At 35.9% G+C, this 26,877-nt stretch overlaps 1 protein-coding gene across 7 annotated transcripts in view; it reads right to left on the bottom strand.

Annotated features, from left to right (window-relative positions):
• NOL4 (nucleolar protein 4) overlaps window positions 1–26,877 on the bottom strand; it is a 383,989-nt gene that overhangs the window by 100,163 nt on the left and 256,949 nt on the right. For 4 of the 7 annotated variants that reach the window (XM_011943710.1, XM_011943709.1, XM_011943713.1 and 1 more), the window contains 2 exons: window positions 1,227–1,406; window positions 309–500 (listed from right to left, as the gene is read on the bottom strand). In XM_011943710.1, the coding sequence (XP_011799100.1) occupies window positions 309–500; window positions 1,227–1,406 (372 nt within the window). The remainder of the gene's footprint in view (window positions 1–308; window positions 501–1,226; window positions 1,407–26,877) is intronic. The other 3 variants (XM_011943712.1, XM_011943714.1, XM_011943715.1) reach the window with 1 other exon arrangement.

Below are 26,877 nucleotides of genomic sequence, written 5' to 3'. Positions count from 1 at the left end.
AATATGAATGAGATGCTGGTTCTCACTGGTGTTTACTCATATCACCTTTATTTTCTGTGACATGGTACCACGTGGTTCTGTGAGCACTGGACTCACAAGATATTCCTCATTAAATAAACAAAGAGAATAAATACTTCAGGAAGATGAAAAGGAGAAGGGGAAAAAACAAACGAGCAAACAAAAACCCCTTTGACCTGACATTATGGAAAAAAAATAAAAAAAGACACTAAGATGGAAAAAAAATAGTGTCATGGTTTACATGTGGGATTTTGATGGAGTCTAGGGCTGTGTTTTAATTCAAAACTCACCATCTCAAAACCACTTCTTTTCATCCGCCTGCAGGACTTGAGGTAAGTACGTATACGTTTTCTGGCACGCTCTTGATACTCAGGGAATTGTCGCCTGCATGAGTCAATGATAGCCTGGATCTTTTCTTTGGGCTGCTTAGAGATTGGGACCATTCGGTCCAAGTTTTCATCTACAAACAGCCTGACAAACATCTGTTGGCAAGAGGGAGACAGAGGAGAAGGGTTTGGAGGGCTGCTCTCTTCTGTTCCTAGCTTCCTGTCTTGATTACCGATAGGAAAATACTGTTTTCTGGTTTATGCACTGGAGAACTTTGCAATGGAAAGCCAGAAATTTTAAGCAAACACTCTTTAAAGACTTTCTAAATGGTTGGATTAAAAAATAGAGAGAGAAAAAGAGAGAGAAAAGCAGACAGACAGACAAACATACAGAAAAGAATAGACTATCGTGTAGAAAAAAATCAGGAAATAACAGTAGACTGTGACAATTGAGCACCCCATTACATTCTCTATTAATGATGAATACGACTGTTACATTGCTACACTGCACAGTGGACTAATCTCTGAAATCAAACAACTGACTCTTTTGTCATGCATAATTAGATAAGCTAGGAAAGCAAAAGAAATAACAGATGACGGGCGTACTCTTCCGAGGACTAAGCTGAGGCCCCCTCCATCCACTAGGTAAACATGCATACTCACACAACACAACTCCAGTTTTCAGCTCACATTTGGCTTTAAAATTCTAAACAAAACACAGCAATTCTGGTGTCTGGTTGGCAAAGAGTGTTTCATGTACTTTTTAAATCCTTCTGTAAATTAAACAAACATGTCTCTAAAATATCCACATTTACCAACAAGCAACAACATGAAAGTGAAGTGGTAAAAATTAAACCACACTTGGAGTGTGGCAGGACTCACATTAAAAGCTTTCAGTCGCTCGGCTTCAACGCCGTCTGTCTCATTAACTTTCTCGGAATCGTCATGGTCCTCGTGGTCATCTTCGTCCTCATCTCCCCTGTTTAGTGAGAGGTCCTCAGCTCCTCGGTCCACACTCTCATTTTTGCCAGAGTCATAGCTGGAGTAACTATGTGCAGGAGACTGAAAAGAGAAGGTGAAATAACTGCTTTTAAATTCACTGCACAAGCTTATAAATTTTATGTCTCATCTTTAATTTCAATTGTTTCTCAAAAACCTTGTTTATGAGTTGATAACTCTAGAGCTGTGGTGACTTTTGTTTAAATCAAAATTAATTCAAATTAAATTAAAATTTCATTTCCTTGGTCACGTCACACTAGTTACATTGCAAGTGCCCGTTAGCTGCATGGAATGTTCCATCACTGCAGAAAGTTTTATTGAACTTAGCTGTTCAAGAGCAATTACTGTTTCCTCTCAATATTCATATTCCAAATAAACAAGCAATGTGTAATTGATTTTGCAAGAGAATCATTGTGTCACATATTCTTAGAACTTAATATGACCTCAGAGCTTTGTCAGTATTCATATTAGTATTACACTTTATATAATATTGTACTATATCATATCAATATTATACTAACTTTATTTGCATTCTTTAAACAGGTATGGTAACTGAGGGCTGTTTAATTAACATCCCCAGCAAGAGCTATACAAAATATTATCAACTATTAGTTGTTAGTTAACATGCTTTGAAATAAATGTATACATTGTCTATGAGTCTTAAGAAGGCATCTGATTTTGGTTTAGAAAATGGGAATCAGGTTTCTTCCTAATCCTCTGTGAAGTTTAATGTTTCTGGATTCTAACACTATTCAAAAGACAAAACAAATTTAAAGCAAGAACAATTAAATAATAGTGACACATATTTCCATGTAAAAACCATTACACATCTGAAAACTTGAAAATGTTTAACAGTTCATTTTCACATGTAAACAGCTGATAGATAGCCTTCTTAGAGCCTCTGCTGTCAGAATACAATGCATAAGTATATCTACATGTTAATGGGGCTGTTTAAAATAAATAAACTGGCTTTGATCACTTTTCATTTTGGGATTATACCTATTCCAAATATTTTCTCTTGGGACCCTCTAGGATTATTCCAGAGTAAGTTTGGAAGAGTGACCTGGAAATAAATAAAATCCAAGTATATGGTGTGATAAGGAGCTTGATTCAGCCATGTACAGCATAACAATAAACTATTTTATATACTCTTTGAGACCATAACGTTGACCAATCTTCTTAGAATACTCTAGGTACTTTTGATAAAATACTAAACTAAGATGTAATCAGATTTAAAAAGGAGTACCCTCTATTTTTGCTTCATGATATAAAAGATATTTTGTGAGACATCAAATACAATAAAGCAAATAATGAAGCAAGTGAGAGGTAAAGAGAAGAAGTTAGTATTTAGAACAACTGCATGCCTAGTCAGTTGGTTCCCTTAAGCTTCATAGCAACCTGGTGAGAAAGGATTATCCTCCAGATTCTACAGATAAGGAAATAGCTGCAGAAAGTCTAAACAACCTCCTCTTATCTGAAGAATGAGACTATATAACTACTACGTGAACCTAGGTCTGCCTAAGAGCTAAGAGTGATCAAATAAAGTTTTCTTCTCAATATGAAGTTTTTCTTTCTAAATGTGTGTGTGTGTATGCACATGTGTGTATAATTGAAAGAACATAAAATATGTATTGGTTTATGTACATGTTAATAGTTAAACAAAGTATTTTATAAGTGATTTCCCCAAAACTGTTACTCCACCTAAATAAATTGGATACATTATTTACATTTTCTTACAGAACAGTAAGCTGCAATTTAGAAATCTTGAGTAAGAAGAATTATCACTTGCTGTAAAATTTCCACATATAATAGAATCTATTTAAATAATTTAGTAGTGCTTCATACACAGTTTTACTTATTTGTTTTGCTGGATAAAGTAGAATAAAGATATACTATTGCAATCAAATGTAGATAATTACATTTTCTTAAATATAAACCATCCATAGAAGGAAATAGTGACAAGCTCTCTTTTTTCAACTTAGGACTAAACATTCTGGAATAAATGTATTAATTTTAGGAAAAATATATATTTAAGAGAATAAACTCTTAATAAACAGCAATAGTATACAACTTTTAAGACCAATATGGTTAGTAGTAATTTCTAAAAACTCCTGCTCCAACTCCAAATATCTATCTCAAAGTCGATCATTTCTTCCCTCGGCAAACCTTTATTTACATTGAGTGCCACTACACATTTGGTGTTGTGCCAAGATACTCTGCCACAGAGCAATTTTCACTCAACAAATTATTTATGGGCATTTATTATGCATCAGGCACTATTCTAAGCTGTTTAAATATATGACTCATTTACAATGAACTGGTTAAGTGACTTTCCCAATGTCACATAGCTAGCAAGTGAAAAAGGATCTGAACCCATGCAGTTTGGCTCTGAGTTCATCATCTTAACACTATTCTATGCTGTCTCTATAGGATGACTACTTATGAGGTAATTGTTATAATATCAGTAGAAATCAATTCCTAAGGCACTGTATTTCTTGACACCAACTTTTAAAATAGAAATACCTCTGTGACAAGACATATTAGACCCATTTCATTATTTAACATCTAACTATGAATTTCCCTGTGCCAATCTGATAGAATATATGCATTTCATATAGGCTGGAGCCTATTTAATAATGTTTTGTATTCATGAAGTGTCTTAAAATTTACATGGAGCTTTAATCTCAACACAACAACTTCACAGAAGAGCTAGTATTAATATATTAATATATTTATATTATAAATGATTTCAAATATATACATAACAATAATAAATGATATTAATATACCTGATGGTTAGTTTTATGTGTCAATTTGACAGGATGACACGGTGTCCAGGTATTTGGCTATCCATTATTTCCCGTGATGAGATTGGCACTGGAAGTGGTGGAATCACTAAAACAGATGGTTCTTCACAGTGTGTGTATAGCGGGGGTGAGGGAAGGGCATAAGGGCATAATCCAGTGCCTTGAGGGCCTGAATAGAATGCAAAGCAGAGGGAAGAAACATTTGCCTATTCTGCCTGACTGCTGAGCTGAGAGACTTACTGAGAATTCTGAGTCCCCTGGTTCTTAGGGCTTCAAACTTGAACTGAGATCTACCACTGGCTATCCTGGATATTCAGCTTGCAGATAGCAGGTGATGGCACTTCTCAGCCTCCATAATCTCATGAGCCAATACTTTATTCTATGTATTATGTATCTTATTGATTCTGTTTCTCTGGAGAACCCTGAGTAGTAATTATGTTATGCACATTATAAATGACTTCATTAAGGCTCAGTTAATTTAACTTGATCAGATAACCTCAGACACTGAGAAAAGTGATAGAGAAGTTAAGTAGAGGCCATCCATTCATCACTGGGCTGGTAACACTACACAGGATTTCAGCGCTGGGGAATCATCATGGGAGTTAGCAAAAGAAATGAAAATGTTGAGTTTCAGAATCTCAGTGGATTGCCAAAGTAGAAGGAGAAAGGCAAGTGTGTAAAGGAAGATGAATGCCAATCCAGACAATTTTCATTAACTTCTATAACTGTGTCCAAGACCAACCATGGGGCCTGTTGTGGTATCTCCTACTTGTTTGCTGGCCCAGCACCTTTTTTCGTTCAGAAATGGCCCCTTGCTCTCCCAGGTAAAACTGCTAATCCCTTGGGTATCAACCTTCTCTATGTTAGGCATGCATCTTTGCCCCTAGGTGAGATGGCTGGCCTGGGTCTGAAATCAAGCTGAATCCAGCAGAGCTAAGAAGCACAGAGTCATGATGGCATCATTTGTGCATCTAGATCTCACTAATACTGAAATTAAGCCCCTGATCCTTAAGTTGTATAATACTATACATCCTCCACCCACCCACATGCTTTTAAATTTTGCTTAAACTTGAGTTTCAGTCACCTGAGATTGAATCTGGAGTGGCACAGCAACCAATCATTAGAAGCCAGATTAACAATATAGATTTCACACATGATCATTCAAATACATAGATGGCCCCAGCCAAATGAATAATACTATCTTTGTAAGCAGCAGCAGATATTCTCAAATCTACCAACAAAGTAAAATGATAGTGAATGATCTTTATGAAGGGAAATTTTAAATTGACAGTGTTTAAAACTGCTTCCGTGCAATGGTAACAAATGTGCAGCATGTTTTAAGGATCACACCAACATATTATAACTATATAATCAGTGGAGAAATAATAAAATTAGAACAGATCTCTGCCATTAACAGTAAAGTTAATTTTAAATATCAGCATAATATCTTTACAGTTCACATCATTAACAAGGTGGAATTACCTAATAAAATATATTAAGGAAAATATTCCATAGGTTTGACAAGCCTATCTTTTTAAATCTAAAATGTAATAAGCATAATATATTTTTGAATGGCAACATGAAATATTTAAAAATGTTACAATACCCTTATTTGAATGCAAATATTCTGGGCTAATTCTTTCAATGTAGGTGTTTGATAGACACAGAACCACTTGGAACAGTGAAAAATGTATAGCCTTATTTACTCAAGTTTTAAAGAACGTGCAATCTTGCAGATCTGAAAATATTCAGGATCTAAATCTCAAGGATGATTGATGTTATTTTGCTTTACATAACAAACTGAAATTTTTATAACTGAATTCTGCTTTTCAGCTGGATTATCGTTTAGGACCTATCGTTTAAGGCCAAATTAAGTTCAATTTCCAGCTTCTACCCTAGTCCACTTCAATCTTTCCCTAAACTGTGAAGCCAAGTTACTTAATTTGACACAGAGTTAAACACTACCATTGCTCTCTACTTTCCATATTAATTTGCATTTCTCTTCAAACTAGTCTGAGATAAGAACCAACACATACTCCTCACAGAATCCAAGACATGACCTTTACAGATTGCCATTCAAGACTGCCTATAATTTCTCTTTTTTCTATAAAACAATTTGGTTTTTATAAATGGCAGAATGTGAGTATTGGAATGGTATCATAGGCTCAGAGAATACAAATTACTATCAGTCTCCAAATAACACATATAAAATATGGCAGCCATTTGCCCCATAAACCTGCTCTGCCTTAATAAGAACTTTGGATGATCATAGCCTAGGAAACCTTCATTTCAGGTGCAATTGTTTTCTTATTTCAAGTATAAATCTAAAAAAGTCCAAACCAGAACTAGAAAAAAGATCCAAAGTTATTATAGAACCCCAGTTTAGGTCCTATAGAAGATGGATACATGCTTATCCTCAAAACACAGGTGTTGGCTTAGGGGATAAGGGTAGATTTTTGCCTTAGCTATATACTCTGCTTATTCCTCCCGTGACAAAATATGGCTCTCCTTAGCAAAGAGCCTTCTGAAAATACATTTGCACTTTCCTTTTCTCGAATTTTCCCATCCTAATAGAACTGCCAGCTTTAGACCTTGAAAATTCCCACTTGGAGGAAACTTAATCTGTTTGCTTATCTGTAGTCAGAGCCTAGAATGGCTCAGATAGCAACACCACAGTGCTTGGTGTTAGACACAGCTGGGATTGGGAGCTGTGTCTGATATTTGCAGCCAGTGGATAAAAGGGAACCTGTGTTTCCTCATTATGTCCTAAATGAGGGAAGAACACATGAATTCAGTGTCAGGCATCCATGCTTTCATGTGCTTTGCATATCTATGTCACAGCACTGATTGTAAGATATTATGTAAATGAGTTTATATTTTCATATTCCATACAGTCTGAGAGTTACTTGAAGGGAGGGTCATATAGGCACCATGTCTCTTCCATCTTTATAACATTGCACAATGCCAAACACATAGTAGAAATAAAGTAAATGTTTTCTGAGTGAGTGACTGATTACACTTTTGAGTTACACTGAAGATGATTTAACTTTTTAAATTGCAATTTTAAAAACTATCATATTTCCTTTAAAAAAATCAGCTATTCATCAGTGAGTTTACAAGCAATGTCAGTATCATTACAAGTGTAATGCTCTAGCACTGCGTGCCTTCTGATATGATATGAAATGAAGCACAGGGCACTACTCAAGAAGTAAACTCACCATCAGGAAAGAAAGAGAGAAAGAGAGAAAGAGAGAAAGAGAGAAAGAGAGAGAGAGAGAGAGGGAGGGAGGGAGGGAAGGAAGGAAGGAAGGAAGGAAAGAGAGAGAGAAAGAAAGAAAGAAAAGAAAGAAATGAAAGAAAGAAAAGAAAGGATGGAAAAGAGAAAGACAGAAAAGAAAGAAAAAAAAGAAGAGAAGAGAAAAGAGAAGAGAAGAGAAGGGAAGAGAAAAAGACAGGAAGGAAGAAAGGAAGGAAGGAAGGAAGGAAGGAAGGAAGGAAGGAAGGGAAAGAAAGAGTGAGAAGCAGTTGAACCCAAACTTCAATCTAGAAACAGTGGTTCCCAAAATGCATTGGTTGCACTAGCAGGATCGGCATCTCCTGGAAACCTCCTAGAAATGCAAGGGCTCAGCTCCCTCCCAAGACCAACTGAATCAGACACTTTGGATGTAGGCCCAGCAATCTGTGTTTTAACATGACTTCCATGAGATTCTGAGGCACAGTCAAGCTTGACAAACATTTGTCTGGAGCTAAATTCCATTTGTAAGAAAAATGGCAGAGAGAGAAGTTAAATCACACCAGAGAAAGCACACAGGTAAATTCAAAATATGAGACATTGGGTAGGGCAATTGACCTTGGTCCTGCAACAATTTACTGATACAGAAATAAGATATATTAAAGGAGATTTAAGAGATATAATCAAACAAAATTTGTAACCCTTGCTTGTATTATGATTCAAAAAACACCCAAAGCAAGAGACATTTTTTGAGAAAAGTGAAAATATTCTATTATAGATGAGGATAATAGATAATAACATGGATTTATTAATTTTTGCTAGACGTAGTACCTTAACATTTGGTTAAGTAAATATTTATGTAAGAAAAGATCCACACTTGTTAGAGATATAAGTTGATATATGAAGAGATGACATGACAAGAATGCTTGGGATATGCTTTAAAATACTCTAGAAGGTCAGGTTATGTCTATAATCCCAGAACACTGGGGAGTCAAAGCAGGAGGACTGCTTGAGGCTAGGAGTTTAAGACAAGCCTGGGCAACATAGTGAGACCTCCATCCCTAAAAAAAAAGAGCAAACCAAAAACAATTATACAAGCATAGTGGCATGCACCCATAGAAGTATACTGGGGAGGGTTAGGCAGGAGTATTTCTTGAGTCCATGAATCCCAGGCTGCTGTGAGCTATGATCCTGCCACTGAACTCCAGCCTGGGCGACAAAGCAATACCTTGTGACATGGTTTGGCTGTGTTCCTACTCAAATTTCATCTTGAATTATGGTTCCTATAATCCGCATGTATCATGGGAAAGACCCAGTGGGAGGTAGTTTAACCACGGGGGCGGTTATCCTCATGCTGTTCTTGTGATAGTCAGTGAGTTTTCCCGAGATCTGATGGCTTCATAAGAGGCTTTTACCCTTTTGCTCAGCACTTCTCCTTACTGCTGCCATGGGAGGAAGGATGTGTTTTCTTCCACTTCCACCACGATTGTAAGTTTCCTGAAGCCTCCCCAGCAATGCTGAACTGTGAGTCAATTAAACTTCTTTCCTTTATGAATTACCCAGTTTCTGGTATGTCTTTATTAGCAGCATAAGAATGGACTAATACTCCCTGTCTCTTAAGAAAAATTAAAATAGACAGAAAAAAAGTTAAAATGTTAAAATATATGAGAGTCTTAAGCACTGTTCTGTTTAGGTGATGAGTAATACTGGTTCACTGTATTCTCTATTTTAAAATATATTTTATATTTTCAAAATAAAATTTAAGTTTATAAATGTTGTGATTGGTTTGATATCCCCTCTGTTTTGACTATTTCTATCATTACATTAATTTATTCAACAACATTTAAGAAGCACTACTTCATGTATAGAGCATTGTTTTAGGTTCACATGATTGGATGAATCCACATTTTGTAAAACCTGAAAGTTATAAAATTTAGAGAGGGGGCTGTTTTGAAACATTAGATTAAAAAGTTATTATTTACTTAAGATGAGGAAAATTACCACAAATTACAAAAATTTTTAAAGCTTCTAAATATATAAAATACCTCAAAATAATAACAGCCATCTATGACAGGCCCACAGCAAAAATCATATTGACCAGGAAAAAGCTGGAAGCATTTCCATTAAGAACTGGAACAAGATAAGGTTGCTCACTCTCATCACTCCAGTTCCACATAGTACTGGAAGTCCTAGCCAGAGCAATCAGACAAGAGAAAGAAATAAAAGCCATCAAAATAGAAAAGGAAGTCAAATCATCTCTCTTTGCAGTTGATATTATTCTCTATTTTGAAAACCTTAAAGTCTCCAGCAAAGGGATCCTAGAACTGATAAACCACTGCAGTGCAGTTTTATTATACAAAATCAACATATAAAAATCAGTAGCACTTCTATACACCAAGAATGTTCAAGCTGAGAATCAAATCAACAATGCAAACACCAATAATGTTCAAGCTGAGAGCCAAATCAAGAACGCAATCTCATTTACAATAGCCACACAAAACAATGAAATATTCTAGAATACAATAACCAATGAGGTAAAAGACCTCTACAAAGAGAATACTACTTAAATAAATTAGGGATGACATAAGAAAATGGAAAAATATCCCAGGTTCACGGATTGGAAGAATGAATCTCATTAAAATGACCATACTTCCCAAAACAAAACACAGAGTCAATGCTATTCCTATCAACTATCAATGACATTTTTCACAGAATTAGATAAATGTATTCTAAAATTCATATGGAATTTTAAAAAGCTCAAATAGCCAAAGCAATTCTAAGCAAAAAACAAAGCCAGAGGCATCACACTACCTGACTTCAAACTATACTACAAGGCTACAGTAACAAAAGCAGCATGAAACTGGTACAGAAACAGACACATGGACCAATGGAACAGAATAGAGAGCCTAGAAATAATGCTACAACCATCTGATCTTCAACAAAATGACAAACACAAGCAATAGGGAAAAGATATCCTATTTAATAAATGGTGCTGGGATAACTGGCTATCCATATGCAGGAGAATGAAACTGGACCCCTATCTATTACCATATGCACAAATTAACTCAAGGTGGATTAAATGTAAGATCTCAAACTATAAAAATTCTAGGAGATACTATTGTGGACATCATCTTTGGCAAGTAATTTATCACTAAGTCCTCAAAAGCAATTGTAACAAAAAAAAAAATTAACAAGTGGGACCCAAGTAAATGAAAGAGCTTCTGTGTGGCAAAAGAAATTAGCAGAGTAAACAGACAGTCTACACAATAGGAGAAAATGTTCATAAACTATTCATCCAACAAAGTTCTAACATCCAGAGTCTATAAGTAACTTAAACAATTCAACCAACAAAAAACAAATAAGGACATTAATAGACATTTCTCTAAATAAGACTTACAAGTGGCTAACAAACATGAAAAAATGTTCATCATAATTAATTATTAGCAAAATGCAAATCAAAACCACAATGAGATACCATCTCACTCGAGTCAGAATGGCTATTATTAAAAAGTCAAAAAATAAGCTGGGCACGGTGGCTCATGCCTGTAACTTCAGCACTTTCGGAGGCCGAGGCGGGCTGATCACGAGCTCAGGAGTTTGAGACCAACCTGGCCAATATGGTGAAACCCCGTCTCTACTAAAAATACAAAAATTAGTTGGGCATGCTGGCGGGCGCCTATAGTCCCAGCTACTTGGGAGGCTAAGGCAGAAGAATCGCTTGAATTCGAAGGCGGCGGTTGCACTGAGCTGAGATTGCGCCACTGCACTCCATCCTGGGTGACAGAGCAAGACTCCGTCTCAAAAAATAAATAAAATATAAAAAATAAAAATAAAAAAATTAACGGATCCTGATGAGACAGTAGAGAAAAAAGAATGCTTACACACTGTTGATAGGAATGTAAATTAGTTCAGCCACTGTGGAAAGCAGTTTGGTGATTTCTCAAAGAACTTAAAACAGAACTACCATTTGACCCAGTAATCCCATTGCTGCATACATACCCAAGGGAAACCAAATCATTTTATCAAAAAGACACATGCAATTATATGTTCATCACGGCACCATTCACAATAGCAAAGACATGGAATCAACTTAGGTGCCCATCAAGTGGGTGGATTGGATAAAGAAAACATGATATATATACATCATGGACTACCACATAACCATAAAATAATGAAATCATGCCACAACATGGATGCAGCTGCAGGCCATTATCCTAAGGGAATTAACACAGAAACAGAGAACCAAATAGCACATGTCCACACTTATAAGTGGAATATAAACACTGGGTATATATGGACATAAAGATTTGAACAACAAACTTTGAAGACTACTAGCGAGAGGAGGAAGGGGGGTAGCGGTGAAAGGGTTTAAAAACTACTTATTGGGTACTATGCTCACCACCTGTGTGAGGAGATCAGTCATACCCCAAACTGTAGCATCATGCAATATACCCATGTAACAAACCTGCACATGTACCCTGGGAATCTAATTTTTAAAAAAACTCTAAGTGCCACAAACAACACAAATGCAAAAATATATGACACTTTCCCATTTTTCTTGGCTGCATGCCCTTTGATTGCTTCTTCATATGACAGTACTTCTGTAATAATGTATTCTATTGAGAGAATACAAAAATAATTCAGTCTTTATTCTATCTAATGAAAATGTCTTTTATTCTTGACAGTTTATGTTTTTTACTGTTCTAATTAATTATTGCTAATATCATGCAAACTGTTAGATTGTTTTTTGTTTTTAGTTTGGGGAACCTTTAATCAAGTTCCTTTCATGTTTGAACCATGAGATTTCAGGACAGTTTAAGTTTCCCTGGGCAGTGACTGATGCCTTCATTAAAACAGCATTTATGAGTTTTATGTTTTCTTCATTGATATGAATATTTTTTGTCAAATCCAACATGCAACTTAAATCTTCTCCCAATATGATAATATAATTCATTCCTCTTCATTAATTCTATTATTTCTTCCTCCTAAAGAAAAATTACCTTCAACATGGACTGAAGTTTATTGCAACTCACTTCTCATTATCAGAAAAATATTCTTTTTATTTCACTTTTCATCTTTATATTTTTCATATTACATTATCACTTTATCTGAATGTGCTCTTAATCTTGTATTAAATAAATAGAAAGACAACAAAATGATGTAGCCTTCTTCATATATTTCCAAATTAGGAGTCTGTAATTTCTCACTTGCTTTTTCCAAAAGGTCAAAATTGAAATTGCAGATTAAATGTCATATTCTACTGTGTGAAGGGCACACAAGATATCTTTTTATTATTACTTAACAACTGCATGTGAATCTGCAATTATTTATTTGTATAACCATTCATTTGCATACAGTAACTGGTTTACTCATTTACCATTTTGTGTATGCTTTCCCATTATTTACATTAATTCTTCTTAATCAATTTTGGACAAATAAGTCACATTTGACATTGCATTTTGACATTTTTTCAGTGTTTGTCCAAGAAAAACATCAAATTTAACAATTACTTTGAAGATTCCCATGAAATTGTCATTTGAAAATAAATCCTTTTATCATAACCTATCAACAAAAATCTCTTCCACTCAATAATTTTTAAACCTCAGCTACTTTTTTAGGCACTTCAAAATGACAGTGAACATTATTTTAAGCCTTGTTTTTCAAGATATTGTCTGGGTACAGCAGTGTTATTTTCATTTTGTCATGCTTTGAAATCGCCCAAAGGACTTGTTAAAACACAAGTTACTGGACTCATTCAGTAGGTGTGGAGTGGGGCCCAAGAATTTTGATTTCTAGCAAGAGCCGAAGTGATGCAGCTCCTGAAAGTCTGAGGAACACGCTTTGAGTTCTTAGTGTTTTTGTTTGATTTCCATGTAGTTCAAATAAGTATAGCCATTATGAGCTCTACGGAATCTTCATGATATTTAAGAGTTCTTAATATATTTACCCATTCTAAAAACCCAGGTATGTAATATCTGTCTTGTTGAAAAAATTGTACTTTGCAACAAAACACTATATACAACCTTTGGTTTTTAAATAAACTGGTCAGCGTCTCTTGTCAGTTTGACAATTTATTTTTATCTTTCCCATAAAATATGTTTGAAAAAGTTGTTTATTAATGTTTTGTTGAATCTTTGACATACTGACATTTTTAAGCTTAGGCCACTCTTTCATTTTTTTGGCTTCATGTGAGATACTTTCTGCTGTATATGAATTGTAGAATGCCCAATGATTCTGAAGAAATACACAAAATTAATAAAAAATTAAGGCCTATAATTTAAATAATAAGGCCTATACTTTAAAAATTAAAAGTTTTAAACTGCAGGATCACATTTTCCTCATAACTTACACAGATCACATTATCCTCATAACTTATACAGAATGTTAGATAAATCTATATATGGAACTTCTGTTACTAGAAAACTTATTTATTCACGCCATTTTTGTGTGTGTGTGTGTTTCAGTAGTAACTTTCCATGTTATTTCTTTCAGAACTTCCAGGTCTCATCTGGACAATTATATATTTGATACAATATGCTGAGAGAAATTCGATAGGTGAGATGCATACAATATGTGAAGAGTATTAGGTGTTCTCAGGTCTGCTATGAGTTTAAGTCACACAAACACAAGAATTCAGATAAAGCCTTTTGTGTGGGATTCCAATAAAAGAAGGAAAAGGTAGTGTGCTTATTCAATATTTCTTCAAAGGACAGATCTTTTAATTTTAACTAGGTGTCGGTGAGATACAAATCCTACATTTTGTATTTTACATGTATAATAATTGGAAGAATGTGAAAGAATATTTTTCATTCCAAACTACAGCTGAAAACAGTTCAGTCTTTGTTTCTCCTGCTTCCATTTCCCTTATACTTTCATACCAGGAATAACAGCACATGTTCACACCAGAATCTGTAATCCTAAATGCCTGTATGGCATAATGCAGTTATGTTTGTTGGTTGAATTATTTCTGGAAGTTATTCCTACATTGGGATGATTAGAAACAACTCAAATGCATACAGAAGTGACAGTGAACCTTCTCTTTTCCTTCATTGTTTTGTAGAAAGCATTCTGTATATAATTTTGCAGTTGGATCTATCCTTTACAAGATGGGATAATGATGAAATGAGAAGACTAAAAGGACATTATTTAGAGATCCTAGACTTGAATCTGTTTACAATAACAATGAAATTTTGAGGTGATGTATTTTTGTAGAGGGGTCGTATTTTCAGTTTATTCTTGTGAACTGCATTTTACAAAGAAAGCATTTCTAATTTTTAGGACCGTAAGTGATGTTGGGAGACATAAGAGAAAATATACAGTTCTAGGGGTAATTACTAGCACTCAGTCTTGAAGTATTTCCATCAGGTAACTTCTGCAAAGTAAACTGGCGCACTGTTTCTACCTGCAAAAGTTCCAACCCTGATTCTCCCCGCTTTCCAGAGATTATATAAATATTTTTTTTCTGCTGTAATCAGCCTGTTTTCTACAGCTAAAATTTCTGAATCCTACAAACATTAGACTCTCTGATGAGTAAATTAACATTTGAACCAAAAATACTTTTTTTTAAGGCTGGGCGCAGTGGTTCACACCTGTAATCCCAGCATTTTGGGAGGCCGAGACATTGGATCACCTGAGGTCAGAAGTTCAAAATCAGCCTGGCCAACAGGGTGAAACCCCATCTCTACTAAAAAGTACAAAAATTAGCCGGGAGTGATGGGCATCTGTAATCCTGGCTGCTCAGGAGGTTGAAGCAGGAGAATGGCTTGAACCCGGGAGGTGGAGGTTGCAGTGAGTTGAGATCATGCCACTGCACTTCAGCATGGGTGATATAGCAAGACTCTGTCTCAAAAAAAAAAAAAATTAAACAAAAATTTAGTCCAAAAATTAAATCATTTATGGTATGCTGCAATTTTTTAAAACTAAAGGTAAATATATAAAAATGCCTGCAACTCAACAATAAAAAAACAAATAACCTGATTAAAAAATGAGCAAAGGATTTAAATCAACATTTTCCTAAAGATGACCAAGAAACATATGACAAGATGTTTAGCCTTTACTAATTATCAGAAAAACGCACATTGAAATTACAAAATGCTACCACCTCACACCCATTAGGATGGCAACTATATATGTATTTTTATAAAAGTGTTGAGGATGTGGAAAAGTTGGAACCCTCATGCATTGTTGGTGGGACTGTAAAATCATGCAACTAACATAGAAAACAGTAAGGCACTTCCTCAAAAAATTAAAGATAGGACTACCATATTTTCCAGCAATCTCACTTCCGGATACATACCGGCATACATTGGAGATATTGCAGTTTATGTTTCCAACCACTGCAATAAAGTGAATATCATAATAAAATGACTTACACAAATATTTTTGTTTCCCAGTGCATACAAAAGCTCTTTACAGTATACTGTAGTCTATTAAGTGTGCAATAGCATTAGTTCTAAATAAAGCAATGCACATATCTTAATTTAAAAATAGTTTATTTCTAAAAAATGCCAACAATCATTGGACCCTTCAGTAAGTCATAATCTTTTTGCTGGAAGAAGGTCTTGCCCGCATGTTGATGGGTGCTGACTGATCAGCATGGCGGTTGCTGAAGTATAAGGTGGCTGTGACAATTTCTTTAAATAACACAACAATGAAGTTGGCCACATTCATTGACTCTTCCTTTCATTAAAGATTTCTCTGTAACATGTGAGGCTGTTTGATACAGAGTAGAACTTCTTTCAAAATAAGAGTCAATCCTCTCAAACTCTGCTGCTGTTTAATCAATTAAGCTTATGTAATATTCTAAATCTTTTTTTGTTTGTTTGTTTCAACAATGCTCACAGGATCTACTGGGAGTAGATTCCATCTTAAGAAACTACTTTCTTTGATTATCCATAAGAAGCAACTCTTTATTTTTTCAAGTTTTATCATAAGATTGCAGCAATTCAGTCACATCTTCAGGCTCCAGTTCTGATTCCACTTCTCTTGCTATTTCCACACATCTACAATGATGTCCTCTACTGAAGGCTTGAATCTCGAAGTCATCCATGAGGGTTGGAATCAACTTCTTCCAAACTCCTGTTAATTTTGCTATTTTGATCTTCTCCCATGAATCACAAATGTTTATTATGGTATATGGAATACTGTAGTCTTTCCAGAAGGTTTGCCTTTTTTACCTTTTTCTGATCAATTTACCTTTTTCTGATCGATCAGAACAATTAGTAGTTATGGCAGCTATAGCCTTGGGAAATGTATTCCTGAAATATAAGACTTGAAAGTCAACATCACTCCCTGATCTGTCAGCTGCAAAATGGATGGTGGTTATGAGGCCTAAAAACATCATCAGTCTTCTTATGTATCTCCATCAGAGCTCTTGGATGACCAAGCGCACTGTTCAGGAGCAGTAATATTTTGAAAGGAATCTTTTATTCTGACCAGAAAGTCTCAATATTGGGCTCAAAATATTTAGTAAACCATGCTGCACACAGATGGGCTGTCATCTAGGCTTTGTTGTTCCATTTATAGAATACAGGCAGTGTAGATTTAGCAAGTTCTTAAGGGTCATAGGATTTTCAAAATGATAAATAAGCATTGGGTTCCACTTAAAGCCACTAGCTTCATTAGCCCCTAACAAGACAGTCAGCTTTGAAGCTTTGAAGCCAGGCATTAACTTTCCCTCTCTGACTATAAATATCCTAGGATGGCTTCTTCTTCTAATAAAAGGCTATATAGTCTACATTGAAAATCTGCTGTTTAGTATAGCCACCATCATCAATAACACTAATTCAATATTCTGGATAACTTGCTGCAGTTTCTACATCAGCACTCGTTGCTTCACCTTACATGTTTATGTTCTGGTGATGGCCTCTTTCCTTAAACCTTCTGAACCAACCTCTACTAGCTTCCAACTTTTCTCCTGCAGCTTTCTGACCTCTCCCAGCATTCACAGAATTCAAGAAATGTAGGGACTTACACTGGATTAGGCTTTGGCTTAAAGGAATATTGTGGCTGGGTTGATGTTCTATCCAGACTATTAAAACCTTCTCCATATCAGCAATAAAGCTGTTTTGCTTCCTTATTACTCATGTGCTCACGGAAGAGCACTTTCAGTTTTCTTCAGAAGGCTCAAGGAGAGGGAGAGAGGTGGGGGAACAGCCAGTCATCAGAGTAGTCAGAATACACACAACATTTATTTCTTTCATCATCTTACATGGGAGAAGTTCGTGGTGGTCAAAAACAATTACAATATTAATGTCAAAGATCACTGATCATAGATCACAGTAACAGATATAATAATGAAAAAGTTTATTATATTGCAAGAATTGCCAACATGCAACACAGAGACACAAAGTGAGCACATGCTATGGGAAGAAAGGTGCCAATAGACTTGCTTGACACAGTTTCCCCTAAACTTAAATTTGCAAAAAAAAAAAAATCACTATCTGTGAAGCACAATAATGCAAAGCACAATCAAACAAGCTGTGCCTGTATCCAAAAGAATTGAAAGCAGGATCTCAAAAAATATTTGCATACCCATATCAATGGCTTTACTATTCACAGTATCCAAGTGGCGAAAGCAATTCAACTGACCATGGATGGATGAATGAATAAATAAAATGTGGTATATACATACAATGGGATACTCTGCAGCCTTAAAAATGAGGAAATCCTATCACACACTGCAACATGGATGAATCTTGAGCTCATTACACTATGTTAAATAAGACCTTCACAAAAAAGCAAATACTGTATAATTTCACTTACATGAGATATCTAGACCAGTCAAACTCATAGATATAAAAAGTAGAATGATAGTTACCAGTGGCTGGGAGAAGGAAGCAAAGGGGAATTCTTGTTTAATGGGTATAGTGTTTCTATTCTGCAAGATGAAAAGGTTCTAGAGATCTGTTGCACAACATTGTGAATGTACTTAACTGTACACTTAAAAATGGTTAAGATGCTAAAATTATGAGACTTTTATACCACCATAAAAACAGAAATAAAATATTTTCATTAAAAAATTACCATTTGTACAAGGAATAAATCTAATAATAAGGTAAGGAATATCTTCTTGTTTTCCTTTACTCAGATTACTTTCACATATTCGTTTTCACAAGACTGAGCTCACTACTCACAATACTATGGGGTCGTTAAAAGGCTGGGCACAGTGGCTCATGCCTGTAATCCCAGCACTTTCGGAGGCAAAGGCGGACAGATCACGAGGTCAGGAGTTTGAGACCAGCCTTGACCAACATAGTGAAACACCCTCTCTACTAAAAATACAAAAAAATAAGCTGGGCATGGTGGCAGGTACCTGTAATCCCAGCTACTCAGGAGGCTGAGGCAGGAGAATTGTTTGAACCTAGGAGGTGGAGGTTGCAGTGAGCCCAGATGGTGCCACTGCACTCCAGTCCGGATGTCCAAAAAAAAAAAAGCAATTGGTGAAGAAATTAATAGACATGTAAACAAAATGCCCTCATGCCAAGCATCTCTGCCTTTTCTCTCAGTTAATGGTGGTCCTTTGCAGAAGGCACTGTTGGACACAATTTCTGAATAATAGGGCAGACATTGAGAATACAGCTGTCATGGATTTTTGCTGAACACAAAACTTTTTATTCTGATGAATGTAATTTGATTTATTAATGACAGGAAACCATCTTATGAGAAAGAGTTTTTTTGAGGATGGAGGGCTTTAGAGACAGGCAGTGAAATCATACAGAGAGATTAAACACTGAACAGATAACAATCTTAGACACTAAACACATTTCAAGGCAGAAGAGAAGAGAAGAGAAATACAGGTCAGGGGCTGGGGAGGGGCTAAGCCATCTTTATAAAATGGGTTTAGAACAACTGATCCTTGTGACTGTCTCACAGCACACAAGCCTGGTGTGCTATATGGTTATTGAAGGTTTTCTATTCCAGAAAAATTGCTCCATAATTCTGCAGATTTCATTTAGGAATACAAGACATATGTCAAAAGCAATGCATTTTATTTGAAGTTATTACATACTTCCATGTAAAAGAATTTCTTGAGAGAGTTTGACATATATTTTAACCAGTTTAAGTTAAAAATGTCAATCCTAGATTTAACTCTTCTTTCAGAGTTACAAACACAATTATTAAAGTTATTACCTATCATTCTGAAGTAGAAGTCCCAAAATGGCAAACTTCACCTTCTAATACTTCAGTTTAGTTTCCACAATTAAAATAGTAGAAGGTAAAAATAGATACCAGATCTCAGGATGCCTATTGTGAATATCATTTAGATTTTGGGAAAGTACTTTGACGTTTGATGATGAAAAAAATGTTATTCATACTGTTAATAAATTTCCATAAGTCTGATTTTACTATACAGTTATCTCATATTTGTAGAACTACATTTTTCTCCTTTTAGAGTTAAGTTTGAGTTAGAGGCAAGTCTTGAAGGTGATTTGAACTCCCAGTGATTAATTTCATCACCACCATTTCAAATGATTATAATATTGTATTGATTTGAGGGTACTATTCATATTTTTATTCAAAAGGAAGTAATTTCATATAAATATTTATTTCACTGGCCTAGGTTTTAGACATTAAAAGACAATTGCTGCTTAACAATGGAATTGCCAAGTCTGGCATCTATTTTCACACTACTCTTAGGTTGCATATAGAATAGTTTTGTTTCATTTGTCTTATTTTAAAAATAACTCTAGTAGTAAATGACAGCAACATCACCATCATCATTAATAATAATACATACAACAATGATAATTTGGTCTTATAGTGTGTTTATTATATTCCAGAACTGTACTTAGTACTTTACACATATTAGAGTTCATTCTCACAAAGATCCCATGAGGTAGATACTATTATATTCATTTTAGCAGTGAGAAAAATGAGAGTGAATAGTGGAGTTGCAATTTAAACTCTACAGCCTAGCAATATTTGGCTGTGTACCCACCCACATCTCATCTTGAATTGTAGCTCCCATAATCCCCACGTGTCATGGAGGGACCCAATGGGTGGCAATTGAACCATGGGGGAGAGTTTTTCCCAAGGTTATCTCATGATAGTGAATTAGTCTCATGAGATCTGATGGTTTTATACAGGACAGTTCCCCTGCATATGCTCTCTTGACAGTGTCATGTAAGATGTGACTCTGCTCCTCCTTCTCCTTCCACCATGATTGTGAGGCCTCCCCAGCCACGTGGAACTGTGAGTCCATTAAAACTCTTTTTCTTTATAAATTATCCAGTCTAGGGTATTTCTTCATAGCAGTATGAAAATGGACTCATACATCTGGCTTCAATGCCTACCCATCCATACCAACTATGTTATCAAATACAAGGTTTAACTCATACAATATCTGGTTTGATATTTATTATGTTGACACTATGTGACATATAAATATATTCTTAAATTAAATTATATGTTCATATATGTATTGGTCAATATAATGCTAGCTGCTGTAGCAGATAAAATCCCCCCAATCTCAGTGACTAAACACAGTCTAGTTATCATTCGCATGAAGTTTAACATGTTTTCCCTGACTGGCAAAAGACTTCACGTGTGGTAACCTAGGCTCCTTCCCACTGTGGAAGTTTAAGCCTTGGAGACCTTTGTATCCAGCCAGTAGAGAAGGAAAGGAGGATCACGCATGAAAAGTTGCTGTGGGCTGGTGCTGGAACTGCATTTTCTCTCCATGCATTTTCCATTGCCCAGAAGTCAGTGAAACGGGCAAGGAAAATTTGGAAATGCTGTTTAACTGTGTGCTCAGGAAGAAGAGAAAATCGGGTTGGTGACCAGTTGGCTGGTATCATCTCTGTTAAATATTCTATTCACATTTTCTTATTCCAAAATTAATATTTATTGAAAGATGTATCTCTACCTTTTCTAGAAATTTCATAAGCATATATCAAAGTGACTGATACCAGTACCTACCAGTACAGATAAAGAGTCTTGCAAAGGTAGAGTAGGATAGGAAAAATGACCAAATTCTGGCCAAAGGAGAGACTTTGGGTGTCAAGAGAAAGAGCTAGTCAGTGTAGTATTCCATCAGTCAGGTCTCTACTGATGATACTTTTTCTCTTCCATAAGAAGGATTTATCTTCTAAATTACCTTTTTCTTATCTGTCCCAGTTACAAGAAATTAAGCTTCCTTGAGAACTTAAGAAATTCCTTGAGGAATTATAACTGCATGAGTTACTGATACAAAGCAAGCACCCAAGATATTCTGAGTTTGTTAATTAAGTATTAATTTAGATGTATAAAGTCATCCCTCAGTACCAGGGGAGATTGGTTCCAGGACCCCTGCTGATACCAAAGTCTGTGAATACTCAAGTCCCTTATATAAATGGCATAGTATTTGCATATTACCTACATACATCTTCCTCTGGACTTTAAATATTCTCTAGTACTTATAATATCTAATAGAATATAAATGCTATTTAAATAGTTATTGTATTTTTGTTTTTATCACTTTTATTGTTATATTGCTAATTTTAAGTTGTTTTTTAAAATATTTTTATTCGAGGTTAATTGAATCCATTGATGTGGAACACGTAAATATGGAGGTTCAAGTATAGGGATAGAGCAAGTGCTTAATAAATCCTGGTGTATAATTGTTTGGGCAATATTGATGTTTAACTGTGGAGTGAAAAAGAGATCTGAACTATAAATTTAAATTAAATAAAGGCTAATAGAAACATAGACTATTTTACTTTTACATTTACTCTTGAAGGCAGATTATGAGAAATGGTTGATTGTAGAGCATTGCTTTTTAATATAAAATAGATGAATGTTTAGATTATAGAGGTAAAACCTTAGAAGGAAGATTCAAATAGACGTTATCACATGCTTATTCATAAGGACCAGGACAAAATATAAACAAGGTCACCCCCACATTCAGAAGGATGAGAGGGCAAAAAGAAGACAATGATAACTAAAAAATGACAATATTCTTTACAGTTATTTTATCAAAATTTGAGATTTATTTATGCTTAAGCAACATGCCAGATACAATATTATACTTTAAAATTGTAAATTAAATTTTCTGACTATTTTTAAGCTACTTATAAAATGTCCTAACCATATTATCTTATTCTACTTCTAGTTAAGTGCAAAATAATATACTAGTTAGTAAAGACACATCTTAAATTATCACATTAAAAATACTGTAACAGATCCACAATCCTTTATTTAGAGCCCTCGGTACCATAAATGTTGAGGAACTTAGAATTTGCTTTTTGTATTTAGAAATAGCACGTGGAGTATAAATATGTGGTTTGAAATACTCCAAAAGCATCCTATAAAATATATTGATATTTCTCCAGAAAATTATGTATTTACACTAAAATGGATAAAGACCATAAATAACTTTCATTTTTGTTAGTTTTTACCAGAAAATGAGTTTGCCACAAACTTATGCAAAAGTTTTAATTTCTCAGAGCCATTTGAATTTTAGAATTATGGAAAAAGAACTGTCGGCTCATAACACCATAAATTATTCAGTGTTTAAATTAGATATTGCTTCTAACCTGCCTGACAAGAAAGCAAATTTAATGAATTACAATTATTTAACTGCCACAAAATTTTCAAACTATTATTTTATAGTATATTCAAAACCAATGTTTTTGGTGGTTTCCACTCCAACATAAAAGGAGCTTAGTTGTTGCCACTCCATCCTAACAACAAAAAAGCTAAACAGTTGAAAATAAACAATTATTGGATTTGTCAGAGAAATGAGGTTCTAGGGAGGACTGCTATTCAAAAAATCAGACAGACAAACAGGTAGATAGAGACAATCACAGCTCACTAAAGCAGAAACCCACATCCATGAAAACCAATATTGGAGAAGGAAAACCTAAATTGTAACTGACGAATGTCTGGAATCTCAGTGTGGTGGACAAGCCTGGAAAGGAAAAACTCCAAGGAAACTTAGAACTTAATCATAGAGCTGTCCTCACAAGTCGTAAGCTTTACCTCCAGGAATTTCTACCAAGTTTTTAACAATCAATATCAAACAAAAATCCCCTTAGGCTTACAGCAAAAGGAGGGGAAGAGCAAACATTTTGAAACATGCCAGAACATTCTGTTTTTTCCTGTTATTAAGAGAAATTTTTTTACCAGAGCCTAAATCGCTGTGGTTTTATTAGAGTCCATTTGAGTTGGAGGAAGAAAATTACCTAACTCTAGCCTGCTCTAGCTACCCTGTACCACCAAGAAGAGTGGAAAGACAATAAAAGAGAAAAACTGAGAAGCATTTGTGAAAGTCACAGTCTAGTGTCCAGGTTTACTAAAAGACTAAGACCTAATCAAAGGGCTATAGAATGCTCGCCCTCCCATGCAACATCTTACAAATGTATTAGTAAAGACCTGTTTAATCTCATTTCCTTTTACCAAGAACATCATGTATTCCTTCTAACAAAAATGTACAAAGCATGCTAAAAGGCCAAAAGCATAGCATGAAGAGACAGAACAAGCATCAGAACCAGATGCAGGTACGGCAGTCATGTTGAAATTATCATGCAATGAATTTAAAATAATCATGATTAATATGCTGAGGTATCTAATAGAAAAACTAGACAACATACAATAACAGATGTGTAATGTAAGCATGGAGATAGAAATTCTGGGATAGAAATTTTGAGAAAAATAAAAAAATGCTAGAGATAAAAATATTGTAACAGATACTAAGAATGCCTTTGATAGATGGGGGCGCCAAGATGGCTGAATAGGAACAGCTCCAGCCTCCAGCTCCCAGTGTGAGCCACACAGAAGACGGGTGATTTCTGCATTTCCAACTGAGGCACAGGGTTCATCTCACTGGGGCATGTAGGACAGTCAGTGCAGGACAGTAGGTGCAGCCCAAGGAGTGAGAGCTGAAGCAGGGCCAGGCATCGCCTCACCCGAGAAGCACAATGGGGAAGGAAATTCCTTTTCCTAGCCAAGGGAAACGGTAACACACAACACCTGGAAAATCGGGTCACTCCCACCCTAATACTGTGCTTTACCAAGGGTCTTAGCAAATGGCACACTAGGAGATTATATCCCACACCTGGCTCAGAGGCTCCCACGGAGCCTCCCTCATTGCTAGCACAGCAGTCTGAGATCTAACTGCAAGGCGGCAGAGAGGCTGGGGGAGGGGCACCCACCATTGCTGAGGCTTAAGTAGGTAAACAAAGCGGCCAGGAAGCTCGAACTGGGTGGAGCCCACCACAGCTCAAGGAGGCCTGCCTGCCTCTGTAGACTCCACCTCTGGGGACAGGGCATAGCTAAACAAAAAGCAGCAGAAACCTCTGCAGATGTAAATGTCCCTGTCTGACAGCTTTGAAGAGAGTAGTGATTTGCCCAGCATGGAGGTTGAGATCTGAGAACGGACAGATTGCCTGCTCAAGTGGGTCCCTGATCCCCAAGGAGCCTAACTGGGAGAGCCTAACTGGGAGTAGCCTAACTGGAATGGACCTCAAGCGAACTCCAACAGACCTGCAGCTGAGGGTCCTGACTGTTAGAAGGAAAACTAACAAACAGAAAGGACATCCACACTAAAACACCATCTGTATGCCACCATCATCAAAGACCAAAGGTAGATAAAACCACAAAGATGGGGAAAAAGCAGTGCAGAAAAGCTCAAAATTAAAAAAAATCAGAGTGTCTCTCCCCCTCCAAAGGAATGCAGCTCCTCTCCAGCAACAGAACAAGGCTGGACAGAGAATGACTTTGACGAGTTGAGAGAAGGCTTCAGTCGATCAAACTTCTCAGGGCTAAAGAAGGAACAATGAACCCAGCGCAAAGAAAATAAAAACCTTGACAAAAGATTTGACGAATGGATAACTAGAATAACCAATGCAGAGAAGTCCATATGACCTGATAGAGATGAAAACCATGATATGAGAACTACGTGACAAATGCACAAGCTTCAGTAACTGACTCTATCAACTGGAAGAAAGGGTATCAGAGATTGAACATCAAGTGAACGAAATGAAGCGAGAAGAGAAGTTTAGAGAAAAAAAACAGTAAAAAGAAATGAACAAAGCCTCAAAGAAATATGGGATTATGTGAAAAGACCACATCTATGTCTGATTGGTGTACCTGAAAGTGACGGGAAGAATGGAACCAAGCTCGAAAACACTCTGCAGGATATTATCCAGGAGAACTTCCCCAACCTAGCAAGGCAGGTCAACATTCAAATTCAGGAAATACAGAACACCACAAAGACACTCCTCGACAAGAGCAACTCCAAGACACATAATTGTCAGATTCACCAAAGTTGAAATGAAGGAAAAAATGTTAAGGACAGCCAGAGAGAAAGGTTGCGTTACCCACAAAGGGAAGCCCATCAGACTAACAGCAGATCTCTTGGCAGAAACTCTACAAGCCAGAAGAGAGTGGGGGCCAATATTCAACATTCTTAAAGAAAAGAATTTTCTACCCAGAATTTCATATCCAGCCAAAGTTTCATAAGTGAAGGAGAAATAAAATCCTTTACAGACAAGCAAATGCTGAGAGATTTTGTCACCACCAGGCCTGCACTACAAGAGCTCCTGAAGGAAGCACTAAACATGGAAAGGAACAACCAGAACCAGCTGTTGCAAAAACATGCCAAAATGTGAAGACCATCGATGCCAGGAAGAAACTGCATCAACTAACAAGCAAAATAACCAGCTAACATCATAATGATAGCATCAAGTTCACACATAACAATATTAACCTTAAATGTAAATGGACTAAATGGTCCAATTAAAAGACACAGACTGGCAAATTGGATAAAGAATCAAGACCCATCAGTTTGCTGTATTCAGGAGACTCATCTCACGTGCAGCAACACACATAGGCTCAAAATAAAGGGATGGAGGAAGATCTACCAAGCAAATGGAAAAACAAAAAAGGCAGGGGTTGCAATCCTAGTCTCTGATAAAACAGACTTGAAACCAGCAAAGATCAATGGTAAAGGGATCAATTCAACCAGAAGAGTTAACTATCCTAAATACGTATGCACCCAATACAGAAGCACCTAGATTCATAAAGAAAGTCCTTAGAGACTTACAAATAGACTTAGACTCCCAAAAAATAATTATGAGAGACTTTAACACCCCACTGTCAACATTAGACAGATCAATGAGACAGAAAGTTAACAAGAATATCCAGGAATTGAACTCAACTCTGCACCAAGCGGACCTAATAGACATCGACAGAACTCTCCACCCCAAATCAACAGAATACACATTCTTCTCAGCACCACATCGCACTTACTCCAAAATTGACCACATAGTTGGAAGTAAAGCACTCCTTAGCAAATGTAAAAGAACAGAAATTATAACAAACTATCTCTCAGACCACAGTGCAATCAAACTAGTACTCAGGACTAAGAAACTCAATCAAAACTGCTCAACTACATGGAGACTGAACAACCTGCTCCTGAATGACTACTGGGTACATAATGAAATGAAGGCAGAAATAAAGATGTTCTTTGAAACCAATGAGAACAAAGATACAACATACCAGAATCTCTGGGACA

The sequence above is a fragment of the Colobus angolensis genome, unplaced genomic scaffold, assembly GCF_000951035.1.
Source record: "Colobus angolensis palliatus isolate OR3802 unplaced genomic scaffold, Cang.pa_1.0 Scaffold220, whole genome shotgun sequence".
NCBI classification, from domain to species: domain Eukaryota; kingdom Metazoa; phylum Chordata; class Mammalia; order Primates; family Cercopithecidae; genus Colobus; species Colobus angolensis.
This window is presented reverse-complemented; position numbering and strand designations above follow the sequence as displayed.